The 13,359-nt window shown below is 33.4% G+C and overlaps 2 protein-coding genes across 4 annotated transcripts; both read left to right on the top strand.

Moving 5' to 3' along the window:
* The first annotated feature begins 304 nt into the window (after positions 1-304).
* LOC143233189 (uncharacterized) lies at positions 305-13,028 on the top strand. 3 transcript variants are annotated; one of them, XM_076469154.1, is made up of 2 exons: positions 305-2,853; positions 12,752-13,028. In XM_076469154.1, the coding sequence occupies exon 1, from the start codon at positions 305-307 to the stop codon at positions 908-910; it is 606 nt and encodes a 201-aa protein (XP_076325269.1). In that variant the 3' UTR covers positions 911-2,853; positions 12,752-13,028. The 3 variants fall into 3 exon arrangements, with proteins under 3 accessions (XP_076325269.1, XP_076325270.1, XP_076325268.1); XM_076469155.1 differs by having other exon boundaries at positions 305-4,618; XM_076469153.1 differs by having other exon boundaries at positions 305-4,866.
* LOC143233190 (uncharacterized) lies at positions 5,500-9,456 on the top strand. Its single transcript, XM_076469157.1, has 2 exons — positions 5,500-7,620; positions 7,837-9,456. Exons 1-2 carry the CDS (start codon positions 7,425-7,427, stop codon positions 7,956-7,958), a joined length of 318 nt encoding a protein of 105 aa, XP_076325272.1. The 5' UTR covers positions 5,500-7,424; the 3' UTR covers positions 7,959-9,456.
* Positions 13,029-13,359: the final 331 nt, after the last annotated feature.

The raw sequence follows: 13,359 nt of genomic DNA, 5'->3' as shown, positions 1-13,359 counted from the left end.
GCACTGATTACTGAAGAACAAAAAAAGAAAAAGACTACATCGAATGAAACATCATCAACTGCATTAGCCACTCGTAGCAACTTCAAACCACATGGAACACAAGAAACAAAGAAAAGGGGTAACAGCTGGACATATAAAACGCAATTGTCCAACACTGAAGGAAACGGTCCACAAAGCTAAGAATGTAGATATTAATGTGGCGGAAGATTATACTGATGAAAACAATGGTGTTGCCTTTGTAACAAACCAGGATTAAGGAATAGGAAATGGGGAATGGTTGGTGGATTCTGGTGCGTCTAGGCATATGACACACCAGAGGAACATATTATCAAATTATCACAAGTTTAGCAAACCTCAGAAAGTTAGGATTGGTGATGGAAGAACTGTTGAAGCTCTTGGAGTTGGAAACTGTAAACTAGAAATGACATTTAAAGTCAGTAATTCAAAGCATGTCACAATGCAGAGTGCCCTTCATATACCAAAATTAGCTAGCAATCTATTTTCAGTAGGAGCTGCTACTGAAAAAGGAAATATTGCGCAGTTTGGAGTTAATCGCTGTTACATCCGAGGTAAATCAGGACAACTCCATGGCATGGGTACAAGAAAGGATGATGGTCCATACCAACTGGACTGTAAGACCAGTGTTATTGAGAATGACTCAGTAGCCTCAAACAGCAGCATGAATGGCTTGGATATATGGCATCAACGACTAGGACATGTCAGTGTTTCACAGTTACAGAAGCTTGTCAGGAGTGGAAATGTAAGTGAAATCAAATTCCAGAAGTCTGATGACTGCAACTGGTACACAGTGATGCCTGTGGTCCTATGCAAACTCCATCTATTGGAGGTAGCAAGTACTTTGTTACATTTATTGATGATTACTCAAGATGCTGCAGAGTGTATTTCTTGAAACAGAAGTCAGAAGTCTTTGAGAAATTCAAGGAATTTGAGAGGTTGTAATCAAATGAATCTGGAGAGCACATAAAAACCCTGCGCACAGATAATGGCGGAGAATATACGTCAAATGAGTTCCAGCAATATTTGAAGTCAAGAGGCATTCATCATGAGATGTCAGTAGCATATTGTCCAAAACAAAATAGTGTTGCTGAGAGAAGGAACAAAACTCTTGTGGAATCAGAAAGAAGCATGCTGTCACATGCTAAGTTACCAAGAATGTACTGGACGGAAGCTGTAGCTACTGCAGCGTATGTGGGTAACAGAGTATCCGCATTAGCAATAAAAGATGGTAGTATGTCATATGAGAGATGGTATGGGAAGAAATCAGATGTAGAACACATGAATGTGTTCGGATGTCTTGCATATGCACATGTGCCAGATGCGTCAAGACAAAAATTAGACATGAAGTCTATAAAGGTATGTTTCATTGGATATGATAACTGCACCAAGGGGTATCGACTGTATGATGAAAAATCCAGGAAGATTTTCATACGGCGAGATGTTATCTTTAATTGAACAGAATTTGGTCAAGAGCCTGTGACAAATGAGTATATCTCATCAAGTGAACAGATAGTGGACCAAAAAACAGAAGTTAAAGCTAAAGATAAAGCTGAACGACCAGCAAGAAACAGGAAAACCCCCATCCGCAATGGATATGATGAGTATGCTGATGTGGCAGCAGCGAATGAATCAGTTTGTCACACTGCAAACGTATGCAGTATGTTAGAGCCAAGCACATTAAGTGAAGCAATATCAAGTGGCAATGCAAAGGACTGGAAGTCAGCCACAGATCTGGAATTTGAGTCTTTACAAGAAAATGACACTTGGAATCTGGTGGAATTACCAGTTGGAAGAAACCCTATAGGTTGTAAGTGGGTATTCAAAGTTATGTATGGAAATACTGGAAATGTAGAGAGGTTCAAGAATAAGCTGGTGGCCAAAGGTTACTCGCAGAATTATGGTCTGGATTACGAGGAAACCTTCTCCCCAGTGGTGCGCTATGCATCAGTTCGCTCCTTGATTGCATTTGCTGTGCAAATGTGGGTATATTGAACCAAAGTGTGTTGTCCGATTTTTAACTTATTTATAATGGCAGCAAAAGTGATAGGTTATATTTGTTTACATAGGTAAATGTTTGTAAATTGAAAAAAAAAGAAATCATATCATAATATACACGCTTATTTTAGTTTAAGGTGAAAAAATTAATTCTTAATATTTGAACTTTTTTTTTACTTTGTGCAGTAATTTGTTTGTAATATTCAATGTACAGTCTATTTTCGTTTTGACAAACTGAATATTATGCACAATCAGAAAAATTTGGCATTAATTTTAGGTTACTTGCAACCAAAAACGGAAGGAAATAGGACTTTTTTGTATTCTACAAGGTCTGGCATGGCCAGGTGGTTAAGGCACTCGACTTGTAATCTGAGGGTAGCGGGTTTGAATCCCGATCGCACTAAACATGCTCGTTCTTTCAACGCTGGGGGCGTTATATGTTATGCTTAATCCCATTGTTTGTTGGCGGTGGGTGGTGATGACTAGCTGCCTTTCCTCAAATCTTACACTGCTAAATTAGAGACGGCTAGCGCAGATAGCTCTCGCATAGCTTTGCGCGAAATTCAAACAAACCAATCTATTCACCAAAATTCATAATAACTAAATTAATTTAACTAATAACTAGATTTTAACATACGTAGTTTGTTATTCATAAATCAAAGAAAATTAAAACTCAGAATTCATTGTTTTCTGGTGTGTGTGTGTTTTTGGTGTGTTTTTTTTTTGCGTGATACGAGATGAATATGTTTCCCATGCCATTTTGCCAGATCTAATTCCTGATATAGTGGGCTGTGTCCAATCGAGACTATTTTGGTGATTTAAAAATCTGCTTGAAATATGGTATTGTGCTATTACCATAAATCTCGTAAAAACAGTAACCAGTTTTCATTTCTCTTAATTATTTTACATCATTTGAATTAGATAAAAGAGCAAATAACCTAACTTAGTTTATTATTAATTCAATTTCAAATATTGCATTATGAAGGATAACTATATGTGCCCTATTACTTTTTTACATTTTTAAGTAAAGCAGGAAATAACTGGTACAAAGGACACTAAATTAGTGAACAAAGTGAAAGAAATCAGTTGTAAAAGAAGGCTTATGCTTGTTTATTATCAGATGAAGACAGTGGGTTTTTAAGTGAAAGCTTTCTGATTCTCAAGATCAAAAAAGGAATATTTTGACACAGCCATCACCACTTTATTGTGATGTGATCATAGGTTTGACAAGAATTAAGCCATTAATAGAATTTGGATGTTTTATGGCGTACTGTAAAATCAGATATGATAAAAACAAAATAAAATTTTAACTCTTCTCACAACATTTCTTTGATAAAGTAAGTCTTATGTCATATATCAGTATAATGTGGTTCAGGTAATCATACAAGTCTTGATCAATGATAATGTAGTACCTGATGTAGACAAAGAAATAGGAAGTTTATCTTATACTCTGAGTTTTGCTGAAGTAATAAGTAGTGGGAAGAAGAAGGGATAAAGTCATAAGTTTTTAAATATCAGAAAAAGAAGAAAACTACATTAATGTTACAGTCATAATATTCATCTATAACTGCTAATGTTAGAAAAAGAAATGTTCAAACAGAAGTTAATCCTATCATTCCAGTGTGTTAAAGTGTAGCCTGAGATGAAAAATTCTGTTTTTATCTTCTAACATTTTAATAGTTATTCAAATCTTGATTGCTCCTTTTCCAAATCAGAAGAGTCACCTTTATTCATAGTAATGTCTCATTACTATAAATAAGCTAGAACTTCTAACTGCTATTGAGTAAAATTCCTTCCCTCCTCCTAAATCATATCTTCTCTCCAGAGTGGTTTTGAGCATGTATATATATATTTTTTCATTTATTTATTTGTATTTGATATGATAATTATATACCCTATACTGCTGCATTATGTGAATATGAATTTGCAAAAATACCACTAGCAAAACTTTTTGCATTGGAAAACTGTATGATATCTGTTTTTGCACACTAAAAATTGCCTCCATAACTTTATAGATCTGAATAATCTCATCTTCATCACATGAAAAAACCCTAATTTTCCCTGGTTAGCAGAAAGCAGATCTCAGAATATTTCTGTCAGCATTCATTCTACTGACTCTTGGAGAAATCCAGTAGTACATAATGCTACCAAGCCCAAAATTAACTCAGCACATGCTTAATGCCAAAAGCATGATTTTATTGCAAGAATCTTGTCATTGCTGCTATAAGACAATAGACACAATTACATTTACATGCAGAAATTAATTGAATGCATGTTTATTTGTCAGACAGAAACAGCAGTTACTTTGTGAACATATTTCCAATAATCTCAAAACAATTGTTGGTGACATTTTTTCATCATGATCTGAAGATGAGTGTTACTTTTACTGGGAAAAACAGTTTCATTTAGGAAATCCTCAAGTGAATCTTGAAACAAATTACTTACATGTTTTATCTTTAGTGCTTATTTATTTATCACATCTAAAAGCTACATTTTACCTTTTAACGTTTTCATACTAGGGAATTCTAAGGAGGAAGTATAATAAAGGGGTCTAGCAGATATGTAGTTTTTATGATGCATATAGGTGCTAATTATGTAGGAAAAGGTAGGCTATAGACTTGATTAATAAGTACAAAGAGTTGGCAAAGCTATTTAAAGAAAAGGGTCAAAACTTAATTTTGTCATTGATACTACCTAAAATTAACTTTGGGGATGAAATTATAAATAGGTCACTAGAACTAAATGTTAGGCTTAGGTTAGTATGTAGCAATACAAAGATTGACTGGTTGGACTTATGGAACAATTTTGGTGTAAGAAGAGAGCTTTTGGAATGGATAGTTCACATTTAAATAGGTTAGGAGATGATATGGTTGCTAAGGCTCAGTTGTAAGAGAAGTTTTAAACTAGAACTAGACAGGGGTGAGGCACAGGAGAAATTAAATGCAAAAAGAATAAAGAGCATAGAAAATGAGTATAAAAGTAATTATAAAAATAGGCTTAATTGTTACTATTGTAATTCTAGGAGTATAAAAAATAAAGTATATGACTTTTGAACATTAGTGAGAATGAAGGATTTTGATGTAATTGGACTAACTGAAACATATTTAAACATACAAGATTTCGATGATAGAAGTTTCTTTAAAATACAGGGTTACAGGCAATTCAGTATGAATAGAATTTTAAAGAGGGGAAGGAGTGGCTTTATATGTAAAATATGAGTTACCTCCTGTTGAAGTTGAGGATATCAAAGATAACAGCAAGGAGATTGAATTAATTTATGTTTCTGTTAGTGGATATAAAAGGAAAATGCTTTCATTGGACATTGTTACAGACCATCAAATGATACTGATGAAGATTTCAGCTGTTAATAAAATCATAATTATGGGTGGTTTTAATTTCAGACATATAGGGTGGGAAATGCCAGAGTCAAGCCATGAGGGAGAAAGGGTTTTGAAAACCTACTTGAGATAAAAATGTATTCTCAAGATGGCTGGTATGGGTATTAAAACTTTAATTAAAATAAAGTACAGAACAATGTTTTGACCTTCTGTACTTTATTTTAATTAAAGTTTTAATACCCATACCAGTTGTCTTGAGAATACATTTTTGGAAACTGTTCTTTCTTCACCAATTAGTTAAGGAACCTACTATAAACAATGCTATTTTAGATGTATTGTTAACTTCAAATATAGAAATGATAAAGAGAGTAGAAATTGGGGAGCATCCAGGTGCAACTGATCTTTGCTCCATTATGTTCAATGCTTTGTTGCATACTGAAATAAGGAATAGTGATATTTTGGTTACAAATTTAAAAAAAAACAACAAATTTTGAAGGGATGTGACAAGAACTGCCTGTTGTGAATTTGGCAACTGAGTTATTTGGAAACACTGATTAAATGTGGAAAATTGTTCATGATAAATTTTAAATATTCAAGACAAACATATTTAAGAGAAAAAATTAAAGAAGAGCATTAAATTGACTAATATGACAGAAGACTTAGAATGTTACAGAATATCAAGAAAGTTGGTGAAAGAAAAGATTAGGACATCAAAAGGGATATATGAGAAAAGATTGAAAATGTTGAATTTAACAGTAAGGATTTCTTTAAATACATTACCAGTAAACAAAATGTTAGAATGGGAATAGGACTCTTTGGGGATCATAAAGGACAGCTAGTATCTGATGATTATGAGATGACTGGGTAATTAAATTATGCTTTTCTTCATTTTTTTACCAATTAAGATTGAATAAGTATTCTACATTTTGAATAGTTAATAAATGAAAATGAGATCAGACAAGATAACTGTATTATTTCTGAGCTTGTTAAGAAAAAATTGGGAATTTTAAATAAAAGATAATGCCAGATAATATATCCCCAAGAGTTTTGAAGGAGGTTAAAGATTGGTTATGTGAGCCACTCATTACTATTTTTTGTCAGTCCGTGAATAGTGATCAAATATCAAAGGACTGGAAGTTAACTAATGGAACTCATCTTTTTAAAGGAGGTTATAAAAATTAGTAATACTTTGCTGATCCCTGTTGACAATTGAGTGAGCCAGGATGAGAATAATTATCATTCTTTAGAATTCCCACATACTTGTACCAATGGCATGTCATAAGGGTTCTGCTCGAATGAACACACTAATCAAATTTAGAGTCCAAAGTAATTGTCATGGTTCTTAATTCAGTGTCTTAACTATGTAACAAGGAGCTAGCATATGGTATCAGAATATACTAGAAGAAATCAGTTTAATAGCATTTCAAAAATAAACCTTCATATGAACAGTGTTTAACACTGTATATTAAATTTTATTGTCATGCCATGGCCCAAAAAGCATAAAGAATTGTCAGTAGAGCATAGAGTTTGCATAAAAGCTTTATGTAATGCTGGTTGGACTCTCCAACAAATTGCTGAACACATGAAATGCTTCTCAAATAATCTCAAGTACATCCTGAATTGTGAGACTGAGAAAGGTAAATTTAAAAATAGAAAAAAAAAACACAACATCCCAAATCAATAACACTAAAGAACAAAATTTTTACTTGTTCCTGGGCAGAAAGTGTTATTTTCCAATTGCTTATGCCTGAAATAGATGGAAAAGACCTATTTTTCTCTTCAAACTTTGCTTTTGTGGCCTAGGTAATGAAATTTGCAAGTTTACCCATTTTTCCAGAACATTCTAGGAAGATTCAGTGCTGAATAGCTGATTGAGAATTTTCAATAACTTTCTAAAATGTTGTAGAACTTACAATCATTTTCTAGAATGTATGCAGAACTTGTGAGAATTTTCAAGAACCTTTTAGAATTTTCTTGAACTTTCCATAGTAATATATATATCCAGAGGCTCACCACTTCTGTTTAGTTCTAGCTGCCTAAGTGAACATATAGACCTATCTGATTTTATCAAAGATGGCATCAAGAAGCTGCAAGCATTCTCCAGATGCATTCTGCTATGTATGTGGTCAATTTATCAAGACAAGAGCTAAAGAGTACTCTGTGATAGCATCTGCTAAAATGTGTGAAGTCTACAAAGCATATGTCAGGGATCAATACAAACCCTGGACACCTCATTTTACCTGCAAGCACTGCAGAAAACCTCTAGAAGGTAAGACAAACAATTTTTGCTTGTTTGGATAGGAATATTTCATATCATACAAATTTTATACCTTTTAAAATTTAAATATCTTTTAATTTATTTATTTTTTTATTTCCAATAGTATAGAAAAAATATCACGTGAAATATTTTGCATGAACCTCTTACACATTAGTTGTGATGAAATAAATTTATTCTTCATAATAATAATTTTATTTTGCTCTCTAGCAGGATGGTACAGAGGGGAAAAGAGAGCCATGAAGTTTGCTATTCCAAGAATTTGGCGTGAGCTCACTGACCACTCAAGCAATTGCTACTTCTGCATGGTGGACCCTTCCAACGTCGGCTGATAAGACTGCATCTGCTATCATGTATCTGGACCTTCCATCATCCATTGCTCCAGTGTTACGCTACCCTGAGCTCCCTGTACTCACTCTGCCAGGGAGAAAGCAGCCATCCTCAGAAGAGGGCAGCAAATCAGAAGAGGAGGTAGACATTGAAGATCCAGATTACAACGTCAGAGGTGCAGTTGGTGAGAGAAACCCATACTACCCCAACCAAAGAGACCTGAATGACTTGATCAAAGATCTTGGTCTAACAAAGTCAAATACCGAGCTTTTGACATCTGGGCTCAAGGAGTGGGATTTGTTAGATGAAAGTGTGCAAGTTGCAAGTTAGATGTAGTATCACTGACATTTTTGTATAACTTAAGTATAAATACATGTAAGTCTTGATTCATATGTTGTTTTATTCAGATCTTATGTAATTGAAAATGTGCTAATTTGCCCATTTTTACATAGAAAATAGGTTAATTTCTAAATTTCATTATCCAGGTCACAAAAGCAAAGTGTGAAGCGAATAATGGCCATTTTCTGTAATTTTACAACATAAGCAATTCAGAAGTAACACATACTATCCAGGAACAAAATTTGTGTTACATAGTGTAATAATTATGTTAGGCATCTTCATTTATGCACCCTTTGGTTCAGAAGGAAGACTACCACTAATCCAAGCATGAGATAAACAACCATGTAACAAATGACAGAAAGGTGTTTGTTTTTTTAAGTGTCAAGAAGACTCAACAGGAATGGAATATTTGGTCAAGTAGCAGTTAAAAAACCTTTTTTGATCTCCAAATATTGTCAAGAGACTGAAATTTGCCAGAAAGTACAAAAACTCAACTGTTGATCATTGGAAGAAAGATGTTATGGATGGATGAGTCCAAGTTTGAAATATTTCCTTCAAAGCATATTTTATACATTCCGGAAGAAGAAAAATACAAAATACCTCAATGCATAGCACCTACCATGAAGCATGGAGGAAGCAATGTGATGGTTCAGGTGTATTTTTCTGTTGGGTCTGCAGGAAATATTTGCAAAACAGAGGGAATAATGGATCAACATAAGTACCACCAATTACTGGTCCATCATGTTATCATCAATGGCTTTCATTTTATGGTCAAGGGATTTTACCATCAAGAAGAAAATGACTCCAAACACTCATCTAACATGTTAGAAATTATTTAGTTAAGAAAGAAGCCGCTGAATTCATTCAAATGATGCAGTGTTCCTCACAGAATCAAGCTTAGCAGATCTGGGATTTGATAGATCAAAAACTTGACAATTCAAAAGTTACTTCCAAAGAAACTTTATGGAGTGTGTTGTAAACATTTGAAGTAAAAATCCCAAAAGATACTGTGTTTAAATGTGTTGCAACAATGCCTGAAAGGCTGTCTATACTTATTAAAGCAAAAAAGGGACACACAAAATATTATCTGTTTGCTGAACTCAACAACTTCCACAGAATTTCTGTTGTACTAAATATGTAGCTTAATAAAATTTTGATATTTCATCTGTGATTTATTTTCACTTCTTGAGGAGGGAAAAGCCCATCTAAATGGTTGATACAAATACTTACAAAAGTTAGAATGAAATAGGGGTCCTTATTTAGTGTTATTTAGTTATGGTTGTGAGTAATCTAAGGATTGTGGAATAGTGAACTGGAAATCATTTGTCTGAACTGAAATTGTAGTGAAACATTATTCTTTATCTTGTCTTTGACCTGTGTAGAAATTTTTCCTTCAAATAGCCAGTTAGCAGCCAGTAACTACGATGAACAAAAAATTTATTTTTATTTTGTTAATTTGTGTTTATTTTTCCTTTTATGTCTAATATCGATTTAATTCCCTACATACCATTTCTAGAATATGTATTTTACAGATACTTATGTCTGACACAGATCAGTTTAAGTGTTCTTAAATATCACATTTAAAACGTTAAAACTTTTATATCATGAAAGTTATTTTTATACATGCTTATTTTTGCAATTGACTCTGGAACATTTGTAAATCGTGATGATGGAAGGGCATTTTCTGAGATGATATTGAACTTATGACAGAGAAAAGGAAGTTATGGATAGAAAGCCTGATGGTATCTTTTGGATAAACATTGGTGATTAATATTTCTGTTGTGCCGTGGATGCCATTACAGATCTTGGGACTGTCTTGGAGCTTAGTCTGTGGTTGGTTTTAGTTTCTCCCTTTGTTACAGCACACAGTTTTACCTGACCAATTCAAATCACATTATTACTGAGATTGTCTTGATGAGAGAAGAAACGTTTGTCAAATCTATGAGGTGCTTTATGATTTTGTTTGACAAAATATAGACAAAATAGTTAGATCAGATAACAATTTCACATTATCATATCTTATAAAAAAAAAAACCATTGTGGTGACTTCTTTGAAGCACCACAAATGTTGCCAGCACTAAAACTGAGTGGATGTTAGATAATAAAAACCTTCATAGTGGGTTTGATTATTTTTATTGGTAATAACCATAAAGAAGAAAAGAATACTGAAAGTTATATAATTGCTTGAAATAGATGATCTAGCATCAATAGCTTTCTACTACCATACATAAATGAATATCTAGATGTCTCTGAAGATACCAATGCACTAAACACAGCTTTTAACACAATTTAACTGGAAAAATTATAGTAGACAAAAGACTACTTTCAGCAGTAGAACTGTTTATATTCTGTGTCATGTTGTTTGGAAAGTGTAATGAACCCACCACTTTTAAGATGTTTATGTAACTTACACTGAGAGAATAACAATGGGAGAAATGCCTCATCCATATGAATGATATACTTGTCTTTGGTCATACATTTTAGACCACGACTAAGAATATGTGAAGGTATTTCAATGCGTTAACTATATAGACTTGAAACTGATATCTAAAATGTTTGCACTCGTGCACACAGAAGAGGAGTTTCTTTGTTGCATAGTTGGTGGAGATAGATTGGCATGAATTAGCTTCTATATTCTAATACCAGTAAGAACACCAGGGGAGCAAAGATCCAAGCTAGCTGCACAGCAAGGTCGCACACACTCATCCAAAATTGATGAATCTAGTGCTGATACACTTAATATCTGGAATTTATATAATTAATTATGAGTGCAGATGATTTATTCCAAGAAATAACTGGGTTTTGGTCTTGTTCCTAGTTGTAACATTTAGCCTTACATTGCTAGCTAAACATCTTGAGTTCATTTGGATTTTTTTAAAATTTGACTTGTTAATAGACATATTAATGTTGTGAATTATACTCATAAAAAAAAAAAGGGAGCCACCCAACAGATCTCAGATCCTCAGTCTAATGCATTGTAGACACATTGCCAATGTGGAACAGCATTATTGGCAGTTACTGTAAATTAGTGGTTCAATGTATAAACATATATTTATAAATTTATATAATCTGCATACATGTAACTTGTGTTGCTGTTCCAGATAAAATTTTTTCTGGATTATATTGCTTATTATAGACTGAGCCACGTGGGTGACTTTTGTCACTGACAATTGTGTTTTTGGATTCTCACTTGCTACTACAACTAGGGTATAATTGTTTGAATGGCCTTGGTACTCAAAACTGATCCATATTCCTTTGTTTCTAATGTCATAAAGCAATATTGATGTTTCCATCTTTGAAATTCTAAATACCCAATCTGAACACATCTGTATGATATCAGTAAATGAATATTTGGCATTGTATTCTGGCTGTCACATACCCTTTTAAAAGTAATCAGTTTTCACTGTCAACTCAGTGTTATAATTTAATCCTTTGTAATGCTATGTGACTTGTTAATTTGCATGTTCACGATCGTTTTAGAATGAAATACATAAGGTATATTTAGATAATTTTTATAAATTTTCATTTGTGTTTTTCTACATGTAATTTGGGCATCTTTATAAATTGGATGTCAAAAAACAAAAAATAAACATGGGATAATCTTATTGCTTAGGTATATGCTCAGAACTTAAGAGTGACGGTGAAGAAACATTTATAACAATATGTCAGATATATTGTGCCTTATATATCCAATTCCTAAAACGTATCTCACCCAGTACCAAGGCTTATCAGGCCAACAGGGATATGACACAAATAACGATGGTTGAAACGATATTTATCAAATTGCATGAATAACAGTTGTTATAGAATGAACTAGATTAACGTGGCAAAATGTAATTTTCATCACTTGTGTTATTCTTTCACAAATCACGTTATGAGTAAGAATCGATAATAGAATATTATTTGTTATTATTATTTAATCTTACTTGTCTTTGTCAACACCCTGGAGCAAAGCAAATACATCAAAGTTAGTGTGACTTGAGATTTCTATATTTGTCAAAATCTTATTTGTCCTCTCAGTGGCCCAGCAGAAAGCTTGATGGCTTATAATGCTAAAAAACCGAATTTAGATACCTGCGGTAGGTACAGAAGAGAGAACACATTGTGTATCTTTGCGTTTTCAAATAAACAAATATGTTGCTGTATGTAATCTAATGACTGTGGGATACTGCAATAGGACCCAATAATCTGACCTGAAAATGTAGTATTAGTCATTTTTCTCTTTGCATTGCGTGTGTGGTTTGTAAACCCTCTCTTGTACCCCAGTAGCTAGTTAGAGTTCAGACATCTAGAATACGACCAGTTGGTAATCAAAGATTATTATGAATGAAAATTTAATTTATATGTTCGCTTATGTTTATTTGTTTTCCCTTTACTGTCCCATTTCATCATAATTATGTGCATAAATAACATTTATGAAATCGTCGTTTAGTGGTTTTTTTGTTGTTAATTACAGAGTTACACATCGAACTACTCGTAATCTGGGTATGGTGGGTATGGAAATTCGATTTTCAGCATCGTGACTCAGAGGTCTACCATGAGCCACCGGGGTGCGGGGCTTCGTTTAGTTGAAGTTATCTATCAGACCTTAGTGAACCTGAAGACCACGTCTGTATTGAAATAATTGGAACTTCATCTTTAAAAACGCTTTCATTTTTTTTGAAAAAAAACGAAGTGAAGCTTATATAAAAGATTTTGAAGTTTTTAGTGTTTATAAAAGAATTCCACTTTAAGTTTTACAATAGTCAGTTCTTTATTGTTTCCATTTCTTTATTTTAAGTAAACTATATGTACATTCAGTCATACAAATATGTACATTTTGATTTGCCCAGTAATACCTTTATCTCTTAACTGATAATAATTTAAAAAGAACTGGAATTTTAACCTGCTCAGCACATTTTATACAAGTCGAAGATCCCTTGGGTGACAACTATAACTATCCCATAGTTATAAACTACTGGCTAGGGTGAGGACAACCAACCAGCAGCACCATACGCCACATGGCTTTGTCTTGCTTTTTCACTCAAACAATGGAATTGACTGTTACTTTTATAGTAGATCCAC

Source organism: Tachypleus tridentatus, chromosome 12 (genome assembly GCF_004210375.1).
Source record: "Tachypleus tridentatus isolate NWPU-2018 chromosome 12, ASM421037v1, whole genome shotgun sequence".
NCBI lineage: Eukaryota > Metazoa > Arthropoda > Merostomata > Xiphosura > Limulidae > Tachypleus > Tachypleus tridentatus.
The sequence above is the reverse complement of the archived record's forward strand: the minus strand, read 5'-3'. Positions and strand labels throughout refer to the sequence as shown.